Raw genomic sequence first — 23,534 nt, 5'->3', positions numbered from 1 at the left:
TCACCAGTACGCTGTAGTCACCAGTACACTGTAGTCACCAGTACGCTATAGTCACCAGTACGCTATAGTAACCAGTACGCTATAGTAACCAGTACGCTATAGTAACCAGTACGCTGTAGTAACCAGTACGCTATAGTAACCAGTACGCTATAGTAACCAGTACAGTATAGTAACCAGTACGCTATAGTAACCAGTACAGTATAGTAACCAGTACACTGTAGTAACCAGTACGCTGTAGTCACCAGTACGCTATAGTAACCAGTACGCTGTAGTAACCAGTGAGCTATAGTAACCAGTATAGTATAGTAACCAGTACGGTATGGTAACCAGTACCCTGTAGTAACCAGTGCGCTATAGTAACCAGTACGCTGTAGTAACCAGTACAGTCTCCTCTCATCACCCAGAATCCTCCAGTGTATACTGTATAATCTCCCAGCAGTCTCCTCTCATCACCCAGAATCCTCCAGTGTATACTGTATAATCTCCCAGCAGTCTCCTCTCATCACCCAGAATCCTCCAGTGTATACTGTATAATCTCCCAGCAGTCTCCTCTCATCACCCAGAATCCTCCAGTGTATACTGTACAATCTCCCAGCAGTCTCCTCATCACCCAGAATCCTCCAGTGTATACTGTATAATCTCCCAGCAGTCTCCTCTCATCACCCAGAATCCTCCAGTGTATACTGTATAATCTCCCAGCAGTCTCCTCTCATCACCCAGAATCCTCTAGTGTATACTGTATTATCTCCCAGCAGTCTCCTCTCATCACCCAGAATCCTCCAGTGTATACTGTATAATCTCCCAACAGTCTCCTCTCATCACCCAGAATCCTCCAGCGTATACTGTATAATCACCCAGCAGTCTCCTCTCATCACCCAGAATCCTCCAGTGTATACTGTATAATCTCCCAGCAGTCTCCTCTCATCACCCAGAATCCTCCAGTGTATACTGTATAATCTCCCAGCAGCCTCCTCTCATCACCCAGAATCCTCCAGTGTATACTGTATAATCTCCCAGCAGTCTCCTCTCATCACCCAGAATCCTCCAGTGTATACTGTATAATCTCCCAGCAGTCTCCTCTCATCACCCAGAATCCTCCAGTGTATACTGTATAATCTCCCAGCAGTCTCCTCTCATCACCCAGAATCCTCCAGTGTATACTGTATAATCTCCCAGCAGCCTCCTCTCATCACCCAGAATCCTCCAGTGTATACTGTATAATCTCCCAGCAGTCTCCTCTCATCACCCAGAATCCTCCAGTGTATACTGTATAGTCTCCCAGCAGTCTCCTCTCATCACCCAGAATCCTCCAGTGTATACTGTATAATCTCCCAGCAGTCTCCTCTCATCACCCAGAATCCTCCAGTGTATACTGTATAATCTCCCAGCAGTCTCCTCTCCTCACCCAGAATCCTCCATTGTACACTGTATAATCTCCCAGCAGTCTCCTCTCATCACCCAGAATCCTCCAGTGTATACTGTATAATCACCCAGCAGTCTCCTCTCATCACCCAGAATCCTCCAGTGTATACTGTATAATCTCCCAGCAGTCTCTCCCATCACCCAGAATCCTCCAGTGTATACTGTATAATCTCCCAGCAGTCTCTCCCATCACCCAGAATCCTCCAGTGTACACTGTATAATCTCCCAGCAGTCTCCTCTCATCACCCAGAATCCTCCAGTGTATACTGTATAATCTCCCAGCAGTCTCCTCTCATCACCCAGAATCCTCCATTGTAAACTGTATAATCTCCCAGCAGTCTCCTCTCATCACCCAGAATCCTCCAGTGTATACTGCATAATCTCCCAGCAGTCTCCTCTCATCACCCAGAATCCTCCAGTGTATACTGTATAATCTCCCAGCAGTCTCCTCTCATCACCCAGAATCCTCCAGTGTATACTGCATAATCTCCCAGCAGTCTCCTCTCATCACCCAGAATCCTCCAGTGTATACTGTATAATCTCCCAGCAGTCTCCTCTCATCACCCAGAATCCTCCAGTGTATTACTGTAGAATTTCCCAGCAGTCTCCTCTCCTATCACCCATAATCCTCCAGTGTATACTGTATAATCTCCCAGCAGTCTCCTCTCATCACCCAGAATCCTCCAGTGTATACTGTATAATCTCCCAGCAGTCTCCTCTCCTATCACCCAGAATCCTCCAGTGTATACTGTATAATCTCCCAGCAGTCTCCTCCCATCACCCAGAATCCTCCAGTGTATTACTGTAGCATTTCCCAGCAGTCACCTCTCCAGTCAGCAGCTCTGTGATCTCGTTGGTGAGATCTAGGATCTTCTTCTCAGGCATCGGGGAGTGTGGGGCTTCTGTGATGGGGCTCTCACTCCTGCTCCCTCTTCCGGATACATGGAGATGGATGATGGGAGTCACACAGTCACCTGATGTCTTCTTCTCTATGGTGTAATCCTGTATAAGGAGAGATGCTGATGAATATTACACATAAGGAAACATAAGAACATGACATTTTATGTGTGGTCTCAGCAGCTGCCCATCCATCTCACCAGGAGAGCTCATGTGGCACTGACTACCTGGATTACTCCCTGCTGTTTGGGAGGTCCGAGGACCCTGGTAGTTGGAGATCGAGAGTCAACACAAAGCAGCTGCCAGTGGTTTGGTGGTGGTGCTGTCTGGGCCGCTCTGTCAGCAGTGTGCTGGATACAGCCGTGAGGGGTGAAGATAGAAAGATACAGGCAGACAGTGATACAGGAGACTCTTCTATGGAATCCAACTTGGATATAGAAGCCGAGGTGGAACGGGAACAGAACCTGGTAACTTCTCAGAGAATAACGGGAAACCCTCTGAAAGGCATCCTGTTACCTATACTAATAATAGGTGTCGTTTCCCAAAACATCTTCTCCAGGTTCGTCTCGTCCGATTTGCAAGATCAATGTACACGGCTGAACATTAGATGTACAGATCTTCTTGAGGGCCCGGAAGGTCGGGACTATATGATACTTATATCAGGACTGTATGGGAGGAACACATTATCCTTGTCTGCATGAATTACATGAAGGAGTTAGGAGGAGACATTACTTTTTTACTTGTGGTGGAGTTGGATTCTGCTGGCTAAGCACTTCGGAGAGGGGATGGATTCAGGGAACTGATCATTGGAGGGGTTTATTTTCCTTACACTGAATTTAGGGGCATGAAGCAGGTAGTTTAGGATATCAAAAGGTTTTAACAAAGACTAAAAAGAATAGAAATATTTTATAAATGCACTTAGGTGACTACAGAAACTACTGAGGTAGCTCAGCTCCTTACAGGTCCAGGTCCATATCTACACTGGAAAAGCTCAGCCGACGCATCCGTCATAACACCATTGTATCACTATTTTATCGACATCCGTGAAAGAAGCCTAACCGGAGCCGAACTAGGTATGACACTATGAGATATCCACTAGGTCCGACATGTAGAGAAGCCTGAAGTAAGGTCTAATATGCAGCCAGTGCTACAACTGTACATGGAATTCAGCAATTCTTAGTGAGGCCGCCATGGCCGTTTTGGCACTAGTCACTGCTTGGCAGGCCACAGGGAATATTTAGATTTTCAGACTTTTATCCTGACATAACATCTGTGATCTCTTATTACAGGTTAGGAGGCTAACAGGAACTCTGGAGCGAGAGGGGATCTAACAACGTCATTCCTGACACCTCGGCCTGGAGAGTGGAGCTTCAAAGGTTGGGCAGATGGTCCTTTGTAGCCAGAAATCTAGCTACGAAGTGGGGGCTGAAGAAAACAAGCTGGGTCATATCCAATGTACATAATAATAATCTTTATTTTTATATAGCGCTAACATATTCCGCAGCGCTTTACAGGTTGCACACATTATCATCGCTGTCCCCAATGGGGCTCACAATCTGAACTCCCTATCAGTATGTCTTTGGAATGTGGGAGGAAACCGGAGAACCCGGAGGAAACCCACGCAAACACGGAGAGAACATACAAACTCTTTGCAGATATTGTCCTTGCTGGGATTTGAACCCAGGACTCCAGCGCTGCAAGGCTGCTGTGCTAACCACTGCACCACCGTGTTGCCCTGCCTCCTTATTAGCCGTCGCTCCAGTTACAGACCAGTGATGTCAAGGTTACAATCTTGGCCATACAGGACCAGGCATATAAAAATATAGCTTAACAATGGAAAGATGTCCACATGTGGGGGTCAGCCGAGCTGAGTGTGATCCATAAACCTTCCCAAACCTCAAGGAAACAGAAGAACCTGAGACAAAAAAGTTTAGGTATTTCTGTTGATTCTCCTTTTTATTTTATAACGGTTTTGATTATTTGTATTTCTCCTTATTTTCTCCTTTTATACCTTTTCTTATAGTCGCCGTGCATTTTATAATAAAGCTTAAACCTTTAACCCCTTCACCCCCGGAGCTTTTTTCGTAATTTGTTTTTCCCTTCCCTCCTTCCCAGAGCCATAACTTTTTTGTTTTTCCGTCAATTTGGCCATGTGAGGGCTTATTTTTTGCGGGACGAGTTGTACTTTTGAACAATACCATTGGTTTTACCATGCCGTGTAACAGAAAGCGGGAAAAAAATTCCAAGTGCGATGAAATTGCAAAAAAAGTGCAGTCCCACACTTGTTTTTTGTTTGGCTTTTTTGCTAGGTTCACTAAATGCTAAAACTGAGCTTCCATTATGATTCTCCAGGTCATTACGAGTTCACAGACACCAAACATGTATAGGTTCTCTTTTATCTAAGTGTTAAAAAAAAAATTCCAAAGTTTGCTAAAAAAAAAAAAAAAAAATTCCGATACCTGTAGCGTCTCCATTTTTCATGATCTGGGGTCAGGTGAGGGCTTATTTTTTGCGTGCTGAGCTGGCGTTTTTAATGATACCATTTTGGTGCAGATACGTTCTTTTGATTGCCCGTTATTGCATTTTAAGGCAATGTTGTGGCGACCAAAAAAACGTAATTTTGGCGTTTAGATTTTTTTCTCGTTACGCCATTTAGCGATCAGGTTAATCCTCTGTTTTTATTGATAGATCGGGTGATTCTGAATGCGGCAATATCAAATATGTGCAGGTTTGATTTTATTTTTATTGTTTTATTTTGGTTGGGGCAAAAGGGGGGTGATTTGAACTTTTATATATATATATTTTTTTTTTATATTTTTAAATTTGGCATGCTTCAATAGCCTCCATAGGAGGCTAGAAGCATGCACTACACGATCGGCTCTGCTACATAGAGGTGAAGCACAGATCACCTCTATGTAGTAGAAATCCAGGTGTGCTTTGAACGCCGACCACACGGTGGCGCTCAAAGCAATCGGCCATCAACAATCATAGAGGTCTCAAGGAGACCTCTGGTTGTTATGGCAATGCACCGATGACCCCAGATCATGTGACGGGGTCAGCGGTGCGAGCAGTTCCGGCCGCGCGGCCGGGAGCGCTAGTTAAATGCCGCTGTCAGCTCTTGACGGCGGCATTTAACTAGTTAATCGGTGCGGGCGGATCGCGATTCCGCTCGCGCTCATTGCGCGCACATGTCAGCTGTACAAAACAGCTGACATGTCGCGGCTTTGAGGTGGGTTCACCGCCGGAGCCCACCTCAAAGCAGGGGATCTGACCTCAGACGTACTATTCCGTCAGCTGGCAGAAAGGGGTTAATAAATTTTGTCCTTCTCTGCTCTAAGAATCCATAACCTTTCAGAAAGCGTGAGGCCTATCGACTGTCGGACAGCAGTGTGTATTTTTGGGACTGATTACCCTGTTTATTTGGCATAGTGTACTCCCCAGCTCTTAAATATCTGAAGTTCCTTTTCCCAATAGCAATAGCAGACCCCCAAGGGGGCATTGTCCTCTGTAGGTAAGGGGTATTAATTCACTATAGGCTCCTCCTGGGGACACTGTAGGTGGGGGACATGTTTCTCTATAGGCTCCTCTTCCATGTGTCTTTTTACTCTGTATTCTCTGCATGCTCCTCCATATGCCTCGACAGGTGGATGACTTATCAATGGGCTCATCCTCCATGTATCTTTGTACGTAGGAGAACTTTTTGTGTATGTTCCTCCTCTATGTGTCACTGTAGGCGAGGACACTTTATTCTAAAGCCTCCACCACCATATGGCACTAAATGTGGTGGCACTAATTTCTAAGGCTATGTGCACACATAGCGGTTTTTACCGCGGATCCGCAGCGTTTCTGCAGCTGCGGGTCCGCAGCAGTTTCCATTGCGTTTACATTTACATGTAAACCCTATGGAAACCGCAATCCGCTGTGCACATGCTGCGGGAAAAACGCGCAGAAACGCAGCGGTTTACAACCCGCAGCATGTCACTTCTTTTGTGCAGAATCGCTGTGCCCACGATGCGGGAAGTAAGCGGATAATGTGCGGGTGGTACCTGGGGTGGAGGAGAGGAGACTCTCCTCCAGGCCCTGGGAACCATATTTGTGTAAAAAAAAAAAAGAATTAAAATAAAAAATAATGATATACTCCCCTATCAGCGCTGCACGCAGCCGTCCGGTTGCAGGGTTGCTGTGCGAGCAGGACCTGCCGTGACGTCGCGGTCACATGACCGTGACGTCACAAAGGTCCTTCTCGCACAGCATCTTTGGAACCGGTCCGCCGCGTGCAGCGCCGAGGAGATCGGGACGTCAGAGGGTGAGTATATAACCATTTTTTATTATTTTTAACATTACTATTGATGCTGCATATTGCTGCATATGCAGCATCAATAGTATAGGAGTAATCCCGCAGCGGAAACCGCAAAACTAACCGCGATAAATCTGCAGGGATAACCGCAGCGGTTTTGCCCTGCAGATTTATCAAATCCGCTGCGTGAGAACCCGCAGAGGACCCCGCAAAGTGTGCACATAGCCTTAAGGCTCCTCCTCCATGTACCACTGTAGGAGGGGGCAGGTTTCTCTATAGGCTCCTCCTCCATGTGTCATTGTAGGAAGAGACAGATTCTCTATAGGTTATTATTATTATTATTATGGTGCTTGAACCTCCTAGGTTCAAGCAACATATTGTAATCCGATTTCTTATATTTTATTATTATTATTATTATTATTCTTCTTCTTCTCCGCGTTTTCCGCAATTAATGCGGCCCGAACCGCTCGGCGCAGAGACCCCGTTCAGGCGGCGTTTCGAAGGCCTCGGTGGGGACAGGTGTGCTATGACTTTTATAGTCGATCCGATATGTAGATTTTATTTAAATCGCATTTAAAAAAAAAAATTTCCCATAGGAAATAATGGCGAACTTTCCATTACCCCCCAACTTGACCTTCCAAAGATGGCAGCTATGCAAATGTACGGTGTCCATTTTAGGACATGATCATTTGTCAAAGTCAAACATCAGAATAAAGTGACTATGACACCCTCTCGTCCCGTGTGTGAAAAGTAAGTGCCCCCCGGCCCCGTGTGTGAAAAGTAAGTGCCCCCCCGGCCCCGTGTGTGAAAAGTATTTGCCCCCCGGCCCCGTGTGTGAAAAGTAAGTGCCCCCCGGCCCCGTGTGTGAAAAGTAAGTGCCCCCCGGCCCCGTGTGTAAAAAGTAAGTGCCCCCCGGCCCCGTGTGTAAAAAGTAAGTGCCCCCCGGCCCCGTGTGTGAAAAGTAAGTGCCCCCCCGGCCCCGTGTGTGAAAAGTAAGTGCCCCCCGGCCCCGTGAGTGAAAATTAAGTGCCCCCCGGCCCCGTGTGTAAAAAAAAAATCGGAGGCCGAGGGTCCCCGGCCACCAAATCGGAGGCCGAGGGTCCCCGGCCACCAAATCTGAGGTCCCCGGCCTCCAAATCGGAGGCCGAGGGTCCCCGGCCACCAAATCGGAGGCCGAGGGTCCCCGGCCACCAAATCGGAGGCCGAGGGTCCCCGGCCACCAAATCGGAGGCCGAGGGTCCCCGGCCTCCAATTCGGAGGCCGAGGGTCCCCGGCCTCCAAATCGGAGGCCGAGGGTCCCCGGCCTCCAAATCGAAGGCCGAGCGTCCCCGGCTTCCAAATCGGAGGCCGAGGGTCCCCGGCCACCAAATCGGAGGCCGAGAGTCCGCGGCCTCCGATTAAAGTGGCTACCAAGGATTCCTAAATGCCAAAATGGCTACCAAGGATTCCTGCATGCCAAAATGGCTACCAAGGGGCCAAAGTTGCTAACAAGGGGCCCCGCACATCAAAGTTTCTACCAAGGGGCCAAAGTTGCTAACAAGGGGCCCCGCACATCAAAGTGGCTACCTAGGGGCCAAATTGGATACCCAGGGGCAGGGCCCTGCATGCCAGACTTGCTCCTGAGGTTCATTGGCAGCTGGCAGCGCTGTTCAAGCACCATGTATTTCCTTCAGGAAATGCCCATCTAGTTATTATTATTATTATGGTGCTTGAACCTCCTAGGTTCAAGCACCATATTGTAATCCGATTTCTTATATTTTATTATTATTATTATTATGGTGCTTGAACCTCCTAGGTTCAAGCAACATATTGTAATCCGATTTCTTATATTTTATTATTATGGTGCTTAAACCTCCTAGGTTCAAGCAACATATTGTAATCCGATTTCTTATATTTTATTATTATTATTATTATTCTTCTCCGCGTTTTCCGCAATTAATGCGGCCCGAACCGCTCGGCGCAGAGACCCCGTTCAGGCGGCGTTTCGAAGGCCTCGGTGGGGACAGGTGTGCTATGACTTTTATAGTCGATCCGATATGTAGATTTTATTTAAATCGCATTTAAAAAAAAAAATTTCCCATAGGAAATAATGGCGAACTTTCCATTACCCCCAGCTTGACCTTCCAAAGATGGCAGCTATGCAAATGTACGGTGTCCATTTTAGGACATGATCATTTATCACAGTCAAACATCAGAATAAAGTGAATATGACACCCTCTCGTCCCGTGTGTGAAAAGTAAGTGCCCCCCCCCGGCCCCGTGTGTCAAAAGTAAGTGCCCCCCGGCCCCGTGTGTGAAAAGTAAGTGCCCCCCCGGCCCCGTGTGTGAAAAGTAAGTGCCCCCCCGGCCCCGTGTGTGAAAAGTAAGTGCCCCCCCGGCCCCGTGTGTGAAAAGTAAGTGCCCCCCCGGCCCCGTGTGTGAAATCGGAGGCCGAGGGTCCCCGGCCACCAAATCGGAGGCCGAGGGTCCCCGGCCTCCAAATCGGAGGCCGAGGGTCCCCGGCCTCCAAATCGGAGGCCGAGGGTCCCCGGCCTCCAAATCGGAGGCCGAGGGTCCCCGGCCTCCAAATCGGAGGCCGAGGGTCCCCGGCCACCAAATCGGAGGCCGAGGGTCCCCGGCCACCAAATCGGAGGCCGAGGGTCCCCGGCCTCCAAATCGGAGGCCGAGGGTCCCCGGCCTCCAAATCGGAGGCCGAGGGTCCCCGGCCTCCAAATCGGAGGCCGAGGGTCCCCGGCCTCCAAATCGGAGGCCGAGGGTCCCCGGCCTCCAAATCGGAGGCCGAGGGTCCCCGGCCTCCAAATCGGAGGCCGAGGGTCCCCGGCCTCCAAATCGGAGGCCGAGGGTCCCCGGCCTCCAAATCGGAGGCCGAGGGTCCCCGGCCTCCAAATCGGAGGCCGAGGGTCCCCGGCCTCCAAATCGGAGGCCGAGGGTCCCCGGCCACCAAATCGGAGGCCGAGGGTCCCCGGCCTCCAAATCGGAGGCCGAGGGTCCCCGGCCACCAAATCGGAGGCCGAGGGTCCCCGGCCTCCAAATCGGAGGCCGAGGGTCCCCGGCCTCCAAATCGGAGGCCGAGGGTCCCCGGCCTCCAAATCGGAGGCCGAGGGTCCCCGGCCTCCAAATCGGAGGCCGAGGGTCCCCGGCCTCCAAATCGGAGGCCGAGGGTCCCCGGCCTCCAAATCGGAGGCCGAGGTTCCCCGGCCTCCAAATCGGAGGCCGAGGGTCCCCGGCCTCCAAATCGGAGGCCGAGGTTCCCCGGCCACCAAATCGGAGGCCGAGGGTCCCCGGCCTCCAAATCGGAGGCCGAGTGTCCCCGGCCTCCAAATCGGAGGCCGAGGGTCCCCGGCCACCAAATCGGAGGCCGAGGGTCCCCGGCCACCAAATCGGAGGCCGAGGGTCCCCGGCCTCCAAATCGGAGGCCGAGGGTCCCCGGCCTCCAAATCGGAGGCCGAGGGTCCCCGGCCTCCAAATCGGAGGCCGAGGGTCCCCGGCCTCCAAATCGGAGGCCGAGGGTCCCCGGCCTCCAAATCGGAGGCCGAGGGTCCCCGGCCTCCAAATCGGAGGCCGAGGGTCCCCGGCCTCCAAATCGGAGGCCGAGGGTCCCCGGCCTCCAAATCGGAGGCCGAGGGTCCCCGGCCTCCAAATCGGAGGCCGAGGGTCCCCGGCCTCCAAATCGGAGGCCGAGGGTCCCCGGCCTCCAAATCGGAGGCCGAGGGTCCCCGGCCTCCAAATCGGAGGCCGAGGGTCCCCGGCCACCAAATCGGAGGCCGAGGGTCCGCGGCCTCCAAATCGGAGGCCGAGGGTCCCCGGCCACCAAATCGGAGGCCGAGGGTCCGCGGCCTCCAAATCGGAGGCCGAGGGTCCCCGGCCTCCAAATCGGAGGCCGAGGGTCCCCGGCCTCCAAATCGGAGGCCGAGGGTCCGCGGCCTCCAAATCGGAGGCCGAGGGTCCCCGGCCTCCAAATCGGAGGCCGAGGGTCCCCGGCCACCAAATCGGAGGCCGAGGGTCCCCGGCCACCAAATCGGAGGCCGAGGGTCCCCGGCCTCCAAATCGGAGGCCGAGGGTCCCCGGCCTCCAAATCGGAGGCCGAGGGTCCCCGGCCACCAAATCGGAGGCCGAGGGTCCCCGGCCTCCAAATCGGAGGCCGAGGGTCCCCGGCCTCCAAATCGGAGGCCGAGGGTCCCCGGCCTCCAAATCGGAGGCCGAGGGTCCCCGGCCTCCAAATCGGAGGCCGAGGGTCCCCGGCCTCCAAATCGGAGGCCGAGGGTCCCCGGCCTCCAAATCGGAGGCCGAGGGTCCCCGGCCACCAAATCGGAGGCCGAGGGTCCCCGGCCTCCAAATCGGAGGCCGAGGGTCCCCGGCCACCAAATCGGAGGCCGAGGGTCCCCGGCCACCAAATCGGAGGCCGAGGGTCCCCGGCCACCAAATCGGAGGCCGAGGGTCCCCGGCCACCAAATCGGAGGCCGAGGGTCCCCGGCCTCCAAATCGGAGGCCGAGGGTCCCCGGCCTCCAAATCGGAGGCCGAGGGTCCCCGGCCTCCAAATCGGAGGCCGAGGGTCCCCGGCCTCCAAATCGATTAAAATGGCTACCGAGGATTCCTGCATGCCAAAATGGCTACCAAGGGGCCAAAGTTGCTAACAAGGGGCCCCGCACATCAAAGTTTCTACCAAGGGGCCAAAGTTGCTAACAAGGGGCCCCGCACATCAAAGTGGCTACCAAGGGGCCAAATTGGACACCCAGGGGCAGGGCCCTGCATGCCAGACTTGCTCCTGAGGTTCATTGGCAGCTGGCAGTGCTGTTCAAGCACCATGTATTTCCTTCAGGAAATGCCCATCTAGTTATTATTATTATTCTTCTCCGCGTTTTCCGCAATTAATGCGGCCCGAACCGCTCGGCGCAGAGACCCCGTTCAGGCGGCGTTTCGAAGGCCTCGGTGGGGACAGGTGTGCTATGACTTTTATAATCGATCCGATATGTAGATTTTATTTAAATCGCATTTAAAAAAAATAAATTCCCATAGGAAATAATGGCGAACTTTCCATTACCCCCCAACTTGACCTTCCAAAGATGGCAGCTATGCAAATGTACGGTGTCCATTTTAGGACATGATCATTTATCAAAGTCAAACATCAGAATAAAGTGACTATGACACCCTCTCGTCCCGTGTGCAAAAGTAAGTGCCCCCCCGGCCCCGTGTGCAAAAGTAAGTGCCCCCCCGGCCCCGTGTGCAAAAGTAAGTGCCCCCCCGGCCCCGTGTGTGAAAAGTAAGTGCCCCCCCGGCCCCGTGTGCAAAAGTAAGTGCCCCCCCGGCCCCGTGTGTGAAAAGTAAGTGCCCCCCCGGCCCCGTGTGTGAAAAGTAAGTGCCCCCCCGGCCCCGTGTGTGAAAAGTAAGTGCCCCCCCCCCGGCCCCGTGTGCAAAAGTAAGTGCGCCCCCTGCCCCGTGTGCAAAAGTAAGTGCGCCCCTGGCCCCGTGTGCAAAAGTAAGTGCGCCCCCGGCCCCGTGTGCAAAAGTAAGTGCGCCCCCGGCCCCGTGTGCAAAAGAAAGTGCGCCCCCAGCCCCGTGTGCAAAAGTAAGTGCGCCCCGGTCCCGGGTGTGCAAAAGTAAGTGCGCCCCAGTCCCGGGTGTGGAAAAGTAAGTGCGCCCCGGTCCCGGGTGTGGAAAAGTAAGTGCTCCCCTGGTCCCGGGTGTGAAAAGTGCTGCTGTAAAGCTGGCAGCGCTGTTCAAGCACCATGTATTTCCTTCAGGAAATGCCCATCTAGTTTATTTATATAGCACCATTAATTCCATTGTGCTGTACATGAGAAAGGGGTTACAAACAGAGTTACAGATATCATTTACAGTGACAGACTGATACAGAGGGGAGAGGACCCTGTCCTTGTGGACTTAAATTCTATGGGATAGTGGGGAAGAGACAGAAGGTCAGAGGTGCTGCAGCTCTGGCGGTGGTGAGGCGGCTGCTCTGTCGATGGCGAGGCGGCAGAATGGTTATTGCAGGCTGTAGGCTTTCTTGAAGAGATGGGTTTTCAGGTTCCGTCTGAAGGATCCGAGGGTGGTGGATAGACGGAAGTGTTGAGGCATGGAATTCCAGAGGATGGGGGATATTCGGGAGAAATCTTGGAGGCAGTTGTGTGAGGAACGAATAAGTGTGGAGGAGAGTAGGAGGTCTTGGGAGGATCGGAGATTACGTGAGGGAAGGTATTGGGAGATTAATTCAGAGATATAGGGAGGGGACAGGTTGTGGATGGCTTTGTAGATCAATGTTAGTAGTTTGAACTGGATTCGTTGGGGGATTGGGAGCCAGTGCAGGGATTTGCAGAGGGGAGAAGCAGGGGAGTAGCGAGGAGAGAGGTGGATTAGCCGGGCAGCAGAGTTGAGGACAGACTGGAGTGCAAGAGAGTTAGCGGGGAGGCCACAGAGGAGGGTGTTGCAGTAGTCGAGGTGGGAGATGATGAGGGCATGCACAACAGTTTTGGTAGATTGTGGGCTGAGGAAGGGACGGATTCTGGCAATATTTTTGAGTTGGAGGCGACAGGAGGTAGTAAGAGTTTGGACATGCGGTTTGAAGGACAGGGCAGAGTCGAGAGTTACCCCAAGGCAGCGGATTCCAGGTGCGGGAGAGAGCGTGATGCCATTTACCATAATAGATAGGTCAGGTAGGTAGAGTTTTAGGAAGCGAGAGGTGAAGAAGGAGGATATGGCTGACAGACACTTCGGGATTCTGGACAGCAGAGAGGTGACGTCTGGGCCAGAGAGATAGATCTGAGTGTCGTCCGCATACAGGTGGCACTGGAAGCCATGGGACTTTATGAGTTGTCCTAGGCCAAGGGTATAGATGGGAAAAAAGTAGGGGCCCTAGGACAGAGCCTTGAGGGACTCTAACAGAGAGAGGGCGGGATGAGGAGGTGGTGTGGGAGTGGGAAACACTAAATGTGCGGTCGGAAAGGTATGAGGCAATCCAGGACAGGGCAAGGCCTTTGATGACAAGGGAAGAAAGAATCTTTAGCAGCAGGCAGTGGTCAACTGTGTCAAAAGCAGATGACAGGTCGAGAAGGAGGAGGATGGAGAACTGTCTGTTAGCTTTGGCTGTGAGTAAGTCATTAGTAATTTTGGTCAGGGCAGTTTCGGTGGAGTGGTGGGGGCGGAAGCCAGATTGGAGGTTGTCAAGGAGAGAGTTAGATGAGAGTTGGGAGGAAAGTTGACCATGGACGTGCCGCTCAAGGAGTTTTGAAGCAAACGGGAGCAGTGATATGGGGCGGTAGCTGGGCATAGCAATTGGGTCAAGGTTAGTTTTTTTGAGTGGGTGTGATGGTGGCATGTTTGAAGGCAGAGGGGAAGGTACCAGAAGATAGCGATAGGTTGAAGAGATGGGTTAGGGCTGGAATGAGCATTTTAGTGAGGTTGGGGAGCAGGTTGGAGGGGATGGGGTCAAGTGCACAGGTGGTGAGGTGCGATTTGGAAAAGAGGCGAGTAAGCTCTCCTTCAGTGATGTTGGAGAGGGAGGTTATTAGGGAAGGGCAGAGGTCTGGTATATGGAGTGGTTGGGGTGGTGGAACAGTTAGGGTTTGCCTTGTTTGGTCGATCTTGTTTTTGAAGTAGGTGGCAAAGTCCTCGGAAGAGATGAGGGGAGTTGGAGGTGGCAGTGGTGGGCGGAGGAGGGAGGTAAATGTGCTGAATAGTTGTTTTGGGTTGTAGGATAGTGAAGATACAAGGTTAGTGAAATAGGTCTGTTTAGCGGAGGTGAGGGCTGATTTGAAGTCAAATGGAGCTTGTTTGAAGGCAGTGAAGTCGTCCGGCAGGCGTGTCAGGTTCTGTCACCATGTGCTACTGTAGCTGGGGTGCGTGTGGGCACTTCAGTACTGTGCTTGCAAGTGGGGGCACATTTCTTTATAGCTCTCAGTTTGTGGTCCATAAAGTTCTCGCTGTTTTCCAATGAGCTCATCATGACTCTGTTGTCGGGTGTCCCAGGACCATGGGCTCCTTACCGGTGTCTAACGCTAGTGACAACCTAGCAAGTCTTACCTTGATACCCCGTCCCTAATAGTCACTTATTACTGCGCTAGCTAGTGCACTGGCTGACAAGGAGCACTACAGATAATACCACACAGGGGACAGTGACAAACACCAAAGGGACAAGATGAAAATAGAGCACTTAGCTTCCAGACACTGCTACCAAACTCCACACCGCAGATAGCACAGCAACAGGACTCCAAACACCAGAAGTGGCTGACACCAGAGAGCTGCTCCTGCTAGGCTGGTATCCAAGATAAACTATCACCAACAGACAGCTGAAGCATCAGGTGACCATTGAAGGAATGGTGGGAGTGGTTACCACCACATCAGTTGACCCAGCTACACTGCAGTTACACCACATTGCCAGTGGTGGGGGGGAAACTGACATTAACCCCCGATGGACTGAAAGGAAAAAAGCTACATTTATAAGGAACCAGAGCTGCCACAAATCCAAAAATGGACAGTGACACCATCTTTTTAAGCATAGATTTAATCGTCTTATTAAATCTCACCACCAACCTGTCGGTTGGTGGGTGGTATACTGGCGTGCGTAGTTGTTTGATCTGGAGCAGCTTTCATAGCCCCCTGGTCACCTTGGTCATAAAAGAAGTCCCCTTATCGGTAAGGATCTCCTTTGGCAGCCCAAGGCAACAAAACATTGTGGGCGATTAGTTTTGCCTAGGTGTGGCAAAGTGGTATTGCCTCTGGGTACCGTGTGGCGTAATCGACTACGTCCAGAATATGTTGGTGGCCCCTGGCGGATTTCACTATAGGGTCCACCAAATCCATTGCTATCCGCTCAAAGGGTACCTCTATGTTGTGTATAGGCACCAATGGACTCCGGAACTTTGCAATGGATGTGGTTAGTTGGCACTCGGGACACAACTCACAATAACGTTGCACCTCCGCATACACTCTGGGCCAAAAGAACCGCTGCACTATGCGTTTTGGGGTTTTCTTTACCCCTAAGAGTCCTCCCAGCATGTGTGTGTGTGCCATCTCTAGCACGTCCCGACGGTATGACCAACTGTTCTACCACTTCACCTCGGATTTTATCAACCCTATACAATAAGTCTTGTTTGACAGCCATGTGAGGAAAAACTGTTTCTGCCCCTGGGTGCTGAGCTACTCCATTTATTTCCAGCACCCTTTCAAGCGCTTGTGCCAGAGTGGGATCCTGGAGCTGCGCTGTCCCGAACTTACCAGGCGACACTTCCAGCTTGGGGATCGGTGGGGTCTCTTCGACCTCTCTGCCAATACCTCTAGGGGAAAACTATTGGGGTTATACTCTGTCCCTAGATTGGCAACCCTTACGGCAGGTATCCCTGACTCGGGATCTTTGGGTTTTATACCCGGAATGACATTTACCTTGGGAGGGTTAACCCTGGTCTCCCACAGGGACCAGAATAGGGGCAAGTCTCTTCTAAACACAGTCCCATATGGAAGGGTCTTCACTACTCCACATGGTGTGGAAAAAGTAACCTCCGCGGTCGGGTAATCTTGGAGTTCCCCGTGGATACACACCATCTCCACTTTCTGTCCATTGAGGTTGTCCTGTCAACAAGGGACCTGTGGACCAGAGTTGCAGCGCCCCAGTGTCCTGGTCGTCGCAGTGATGTCATTATCCTTTCAGGGGAGAAGTGATGTCATGTCTGAAGGCAATGAAAGACAACCACATTCAGGTATCACACACATGTTCACACTCCGGACCAGAAGGGGGAGCTCTAAGCCTGTTTAGGGTGAACTCCCCTATTTAACATCCTGATCTGGAGGGAAAAGGGGTTCAGAGTTCAGTTCCTGTCAGGAAGACAGAGGGAGAGGAGCTCTGCTGGCCTGAAGTGCTGCAACTCCTGGGAAAAGACACTAAAAAGTGAGCCTATTGCAGAGAGTGTGCAGGAAAGCAGAGCACAGGAGAGGAATATCAGAGGGAGATCAGCCAGGAACAAGCTGCTCCTTTCTGAGGTGCAGGAGCCGGTAGCCAGGATACTGAGGAAGCAATCGTCTCCAAGCCTTGCTTCAGAGACTGGCAGGACAGTTAATTCCACGTTGGCTGCCCGGCCATATACCCAGGAAGCATGGTGGCAACTGTGGGGGCCGGGGCATCTCTAGGGTCCCTGTAAAAAGCCTCAGGCCATCAGTCATACGGGTTTGTCCTATCCATACCATCTGGGGGACAGAGAGGAAGACATAGCGTCTAGAACATCCACAACAGTTGTGAGGACCTTACCGAGAAGCTCAGCAGGGAGGTACTACAACACGCAGGCGCTAGAGGAAGGCTACTGATTTCCACCTGGATAAGGGGACTCTGGAATTGCCTTCAGACCAACCGGACTCTGCCTGCCCTGTGATCTGGCTCTCCGGGCTGAGGAAACCACCTGAAGTCTTCAGTAAACAAGGTAAAAGACTGCAAACCCGTCTCCTCGTTCTTTACTGCACCTTGCCCATATATAAACTCTTTTACTGGACACACCTGAGGGCCACAGACCGGGTCAGCCACCGTGACATCCCTCGAACCGAAGGACCCGGTATCGAATACCCCACTGCCCTTATGTGGGGGAGATCCATCTTGGCGTCACGAACAGGATCTACTTAAGCCTGAAAATCGGGTCATGTGCACCTAAGAACTGTGCCAGAACTGTATTTGAACTGTGATTTGCTTAAAGACTGTGTGTTGCAATTTGCCGCCAAAATCCGCCATTGCCGCACATTGTGGAGCGCGAGGGGAGGAGCCATACCTTCGTGGGCGGAGCCAGCTGAAAAGTTAGTATTGACAATATTAACTCCACTTTACCACTTCCAGACTCTGTCAATTTACCACAGGGTTGTGTAAAGTGAACCAAGGAAATCCAAAAACCACAGGAAAGGGCCGACCCTCTAGCACATAACAGACAATACCTTCTGAGTGCATGGTCCCTACCTCTAGATGTAACCCTTGGATGGCTTGAGTAAAATACCCGTCTCAAGGATGCGGAGTCTATGGCAATTATGGGTATAGGTCTGGACAGTGAATGTGGTTTGAGGTCCTGGACCTGGATGAACCTGTCCCAAAATGCAGAAATAACCACCTTAGTATTGCCCAGATGGATTTGAGCAGGTAGAAAAAATTGTGCCCTACCCACGGAGGAGATATGTACACTCAGGTTGCTAACCTCCCACAACCCGGTTTCCTCAGTTCTCCAGCGGATGTGTTACTGTGAGACAGGGAAGGACACGTGCCTACGAGATGGGCCTTTCTACCATAGTAAAACCACACTCCCCGTTGGCCGAAGAACAGACTGCTTTCCAGAACGAGTTGCCCCAGCCAACTGCATAGGTTCCTGAGATTACTCAGACCAGATTTCCCTTGACCTTGGACCTCCCGCACATAGGGGTGTCTCTTTAGGTCTTTGGCGAAGATGACGATCCACCCGGTCAGCAAGAGACATGGCCACCGCAAGGGAAACTGGAAATTAATACAGGGCTAAGGCATCGTTCACCCTTTCTGATAGCCCTTCACAGAAATGGCTATGGATTGCGGAGTCATTAGAAATATAGAAGAGTTTACATCTCCACTCACCAGATAATAGAAATATAGAAGAGTTTACCTCTCCACTCAGCAGATAATAATAGAAATATAGAAGAGTTTACCTCTCCACTCAGCAGATAATAGAAATATAGAAGAGTTTACCTCTCCACTCAGCAGATAATAATAGTAATATAGAAGAGTTTACCTCTCCACTCAGCAGATAATAATAGTAATATAGAAGAGTTTACCTCTCCACTCAGCAGATAATAATAGTAATATAGAAGAGTTTACCTCTCCTCTCAGCAGATAATAATAGATATATAGAAGAGTTTACCTCTCCACTCAGCATATAATAATAGAGATATAGAAGAGTTTACCTCTCCACTCAGCAGATGATAGAAATATAGAAGAGTTTACCTCTCCACTCAGCAGATAATAATAGAAATATAGAAGAGTTTACCTCTCCACTCAGCAGATAATAATAGAATATAGAAGAGTTTACCTCTCCACTCAGCAGATAATAATAGAAATATAGAAGAGTTTACCTCTCCACTCAGCATATAATAATAGAGATATAGAAGAGTTTACCTCTCCACTCAGCAGATGATAGAAATATAGAAGAGTTTACCTCTCCACTCAGCAGATAATAATAGATATATAGAAGAGTTTACCTCTCCACTCAGCATATAATAATAGAGATATAGAAGAGTTTACCTCTCCACTCAGCAGATAATAATAGAAATATAGAAGAGTTTACCTCTCCACTCAGCAGATAATAATAGAATATAGAAGAGTTTACCTCTCCACTCAGCAGATAATAATAGAATATAGAAGAGTTTACCTCTCCACTCAGCAGATAATAATAGATATATAGAAGAGTTTACCTCTCCACTCAGCAGATAATAGAAATATAGAAGAGTTTACCTCTCCACTCAGCAGATAATAATAGATATATAGAAGAGTTTACCTCTCCACTCAGCAGATAATAATAGAAATATAGAAGAGTTTACCTCTCCACTCAGCAGATAATAGAAATATAGAAGAGTTTACCTCTCCACTCAGCAGATAATAATAGATATATAGAAGAGTTTACCTCTCCACTCAGCAGATAATAGAAATATAGAAGAGTTTACCTCTCCACTCAGCAGATAATAGAAATATAGAAGAGTTTACCTCTCCACTCAGCAGATAATAGAAATATAGAAGAGTTTACCTCTCCACTCAGCAGATAATAATAGAAATATAGAAGAGTTTACCTCTCCACTCAGCAGATAATAATAGAATATAGAAGAGTTTACCTCTCCACTCAGCAGATAATAATAGAAATATAGAAGAGTTTACCTCTCCGCTCAGCAGATAATAATAGAAATATAGAAGAGTTTACCTCTCCACTCAGCAGATAATAATAGATATATAGAAGAGTTTACCTCTCCACTCAGCAGATAATAGAAATATAGAAGAGTTTACCTCTCCACTCAGCAGATAATAGAAATATAGAAGAGTTTACCTCTCCACTCAGCAGATAATAGAAATATAGAAGAGTTTACCTCTCCACTCAGCAGATAATAATAGAAATATAGAAGAGTTTACCTCTCCACTCAGCAGATAATAATAGAAATATAGAAGAGTTTACCTCTCCACTCAGCAGATAATAATAGAAATATAGAAGAGTTTACCTCTCCACTCAGCAGATAATAATAGATATATAGAAGAGTTTACCTCTCCACTCAGCAGATAATAGAAATATAGAAGAGTTTACCTCTCCACTCAGCAGATAATAGAAATATAGAAGAGTTTACCTCTCCACTCAGCAGATAATAATAGAAATATAGAAGAGTTTACCTCTCCTCTCAGCAGATAATAGAAATATAGAAGAGTTTACCTCTCCACTCAGCAGATAATAGATATATAGAAGAGTTTACCTCTCCACTCAGCAGATAATAGATATATAGAAGAGTTTACCTCTCCACTCAGCAGATAATAGATATATAGAAGAGTTTACCTCTCCACTCAGCAGATAATAGATATATAGAAGAGTTTACCTCTCCACTCAGCAGATAATAGATATATAGAAGAGTTTACCTCTCCACTCAGCAGATAATAGAAATATAGAAGAGTTTACCTCTCCACTCAGCAGATAATAGAAATATAGAAGAGTTTACCTCTCCACTCAGCAGATAATAGAAATATAGAAGAGTTTACCTCTCCACTCAGCAGATAATAGAAATATAGAAGAGTTTACCTCTCCACTCAGTAGATAATAATAGAAATATAGAAGAGTTTACCTCTCCTCTCAGCAGATAATAGAAATATAGAAGAGTTTACCTCTCCACTCAGCAGATAATAGATATATAGAAGAGTTTACCTCTCCACTCAGCAGATAATAGATATATAGAAGAGTTTACCTCTCCACTCAGCAGATAATAGAAATATAGAAGAGTTTACCTCTCCACTCAGCAGATAATGATAGAAATATAGAAGAGTTTACCTCTCCGCTCAGCAGATAATAGAAATATAGAAGAGTTTACCTCTCCGCTCAGAAGATGATAGAAATATAGAAGAGTTTACCTCTCCACTCAGCACATAATAATAGAAATATAGAAGAGTTTACCTCTCCACTCAGCAGATAATAGAAATATAGAAGAGTTTACCTCTCCGCTCAGCAGATGATAGAAATATAGAAGAGTTTACCTCTCCACTCAGCAGATAATAGAAATATAGAAGAGTTTACCTCTCCGCTCAGCAGATGATAGAAATATAGAAGAGTTTACCTCTCCACTCAGCAGATAATAATAGAAATATAGAAGAGTTTACCTCTCCACTCAGCAGATAATGATAGAAATATAGAAGAGTTTACCTCTCCTCTCAGCAGATAATAGATATATAGAAGAGTTTACCTCTCCGCTCAGCAGATAATATAGAAGAGTTTACCTCTCCGCTCAGAAGATAATAGAAATATAGAAGAGTTTACCTCTCCACTCAGCAGATAATAATAGAAATATAGAAGAGTTTACCTCTCCACTCAGCAGATAATAATAGAAATATAGAAGAGTTTACCTCTCCGCTCAGCAGATAATAATAGAAATATAGAAGAGTTTACCTCTCCACTCAGCAGATAATAGAAATATAGAAGAGTTTACCTCTCCACTCAGCAGATAATAATAGAAATATAGAAGAGTTTACCTCTCCACTCAGCAGATAATAGATATATAGAAGAGTTTACCTCTCCACTCAGCTGATAATAGAAATATAGAAGAGTTTACCTCTCCACTCAGCAGATAATAATAGAAATATAGAAGAGTTTACCTCTCCACTCAGCAGATAATAATAGAAATATAGAAGAGTTTACCTCTCCACTCAGCAGATAATAATAGAAATATAGAAGAGTTTACCTCTCCACTCAGCAGATAATAATAGAAATATACAAGAGTTTACCTCTCCACTCAGCAGATAATAATAGAAATATAGAAGAGTTTACCTCTCCACTCAGCAGATAATAGAAATATAGAAGAGTTTACCTCTCCACTCAGCAGATAATAATAGAAATATAGAAGAGTTTACCTCTCCACTCAGCAGATAATAATAGAAATATAGAAGAGTTTACCTCTCCGCTCAGCAGATAATAGATATATAGAAGAGTTTACCTCTCCACTCAGCAGATAATGATAGAAATATAGAAGAGTTTACCTCTCCGCTCAGCAGATAATAGAAATATAGAAGAGTTTACCTCTCCGCTCAGAAGATGATAGAAATATAGAAGAGTTTACCTCTCCACTCAGCACATAATAATAGAAATATAGAAGAGTTTACCTCTCCACTCAGCAGATAATAGAAATATAGAAGAGTTTACCTCTCCGCTCAGCAGATGATAGAAATATAGAAGAGTTTACCTCTCCACTCAGCAGATAATAGAAATATAGAAGAGTTTACCTCTCCGCTCAGCAGATGATAGAAATATAGAAGAGTTTACCTCTCCACTCAGCAGATAATAATAGAAATATAGAAGAGTTTACCTCTCCACTCAGCAGATAATGATAGAAATATAGAAGAGTTTACCTCTCCTCTCAGCAGATAATAGATATATAGAAGAGTTTACCTCTCCGCTCAGCAGATAATATAGAAGAGTTTACCTCTCCGCTCAGAAGATAATAGAAATATAGAAGAGTTTACCTCTCCACTCAGCAGATAATAATAGAAATATAGAAGAGTTTACCTCTCCACTCAGCAGATAATAATAGAAATATAGAAGAGTTTACCTCTCCGCTCAGCAGATAATAATAGAAATATAGAAGAGTTTACCTCTCCACTCAGCAGATAATAGAAATATAGAAGAGTTTACCTCTCCACTCAGCAGATAATAATAGAAATATAGAAGAGTTTACCTCTCCACTCAGCAGATAATAGATATATAGAAGAGTTTACCTCTCCACTCAGCTGATAATAGAAATATAGAAGAGTTTACCTCTCCACTCAGCAGATAATAATAGAAATATAGAAGAGTTTACCTCTCCACTCAGCAGATAATAATAGAAATATAGAAGAGTTTACCTCTCCACTCAGCAGATAATAATAGAAATATAGAAGAGTTTACCTCTCCACTCAGCAGATAATAATAGAAATATACAAGAGTTTACCTCTCCACTCAGCAGATAATAATAGAAATATAGAAGAGTTTACCTCTCCACTCAGCAGATAATAGAAATATAGAAGAGTTTACCTCTCCACTCAGCAGATAATAATAGAAATATAGAAGAGTTTACCTCTCCACTCAGCAGATAATAATAGAAATATAGAAGAGTTTACCTCTCCACTCAGCAGATAATAATAGAAATATAGAAGAGTTTACCGCTCCACTCAGCAGATAATGATAGAAATATAGAAGAGTTTACCTCTCCACTCAGCAGATAATGATAGAAATATAGAAGAGTTTACCTCTCCACTCAGCAGGTAATAGAAATATAGAAGAGTTTACCTCTCCACTCAGCAGATAATAATAGAAATATAGAAGAGTTTACCTCTCCACTCAGCAGATAATAATAGAAATATAGAAGAGTTTACCTCTCCGCTCAGCAGATAATAATACAAATATAGAAGAGTTTACCTCTCCGCTCAGCAGATAATAATAGAAATATAGAAGAGTTTACCTCTCCACTCAGCAGATAATAATAGAAATATAGAAGAGTTTACCTCTCCACTCAGCAGATAATAATAGATATATAGAAGAGTTTACCTCTCCACTCAGCAGATAATAGATATATAGAAGAGTTTACCTCTCCACTCAGCAGATAATAGAAATATAGAAGAGTTTACCTCTCCACTCAGCAGATAATAATAGAAATATAGAAGAGTTTACCTCTCCACTCAGCAGATAATAGAAATATAGAAGAGTTTACCTCTCCGCTCAGC

At 47.8% G+C, this 23,534-nt stretch overlaps 1 protein-coding gene across 6 annotated transcripts in view; it reads right to left on the bottom strand.

The window, feature by feature from the left end:
* LOC143808880 (uncharacterized) overlaps window positions 1-23,534 on the bottom strand; it is a 268,459-nt gene that overhangs the window by 12,944 nt on the left and 231,981 nt on the right. The window contains exon 3 of one of the 6 annotated variants that reach the window (XM_077292039.1): window positions 2,248-2,424. The exons of the other annotated variants lie outside the window; for them this stretch is intronic. Within the exon in view, the coding sequence (XP_077148154.1) occupies window positions 2,248-2,424 (177 nt within the window). The remainder of the gene's footprint in view (window positions 1-2,247; window positions 2,425-23,534) is intronic. 6 annotated transcript variants of the gene reach the window in all.

This window comes from Ranitomeya variabilis, chromosome 2 (genome assembly GCF_051348905.1).
Source record: "Ranitomeya variabilis isolate aRanVar5 chromosome 2, aRanVar5.hap1, whole genome shotgun sequence".
Classification (NCBI taxonomy): domain Eukaryota; kingdom Metazoa; phylum Chordata; class Amphibia; order Anura; family Dendrobatidae; genus Ranitomeya; species Ranitomeya variabilis.
Note: the sequence above shows the minus strand (reverse complement) of the source record. Positions and strands in the feature narration are given on the sequence as shown.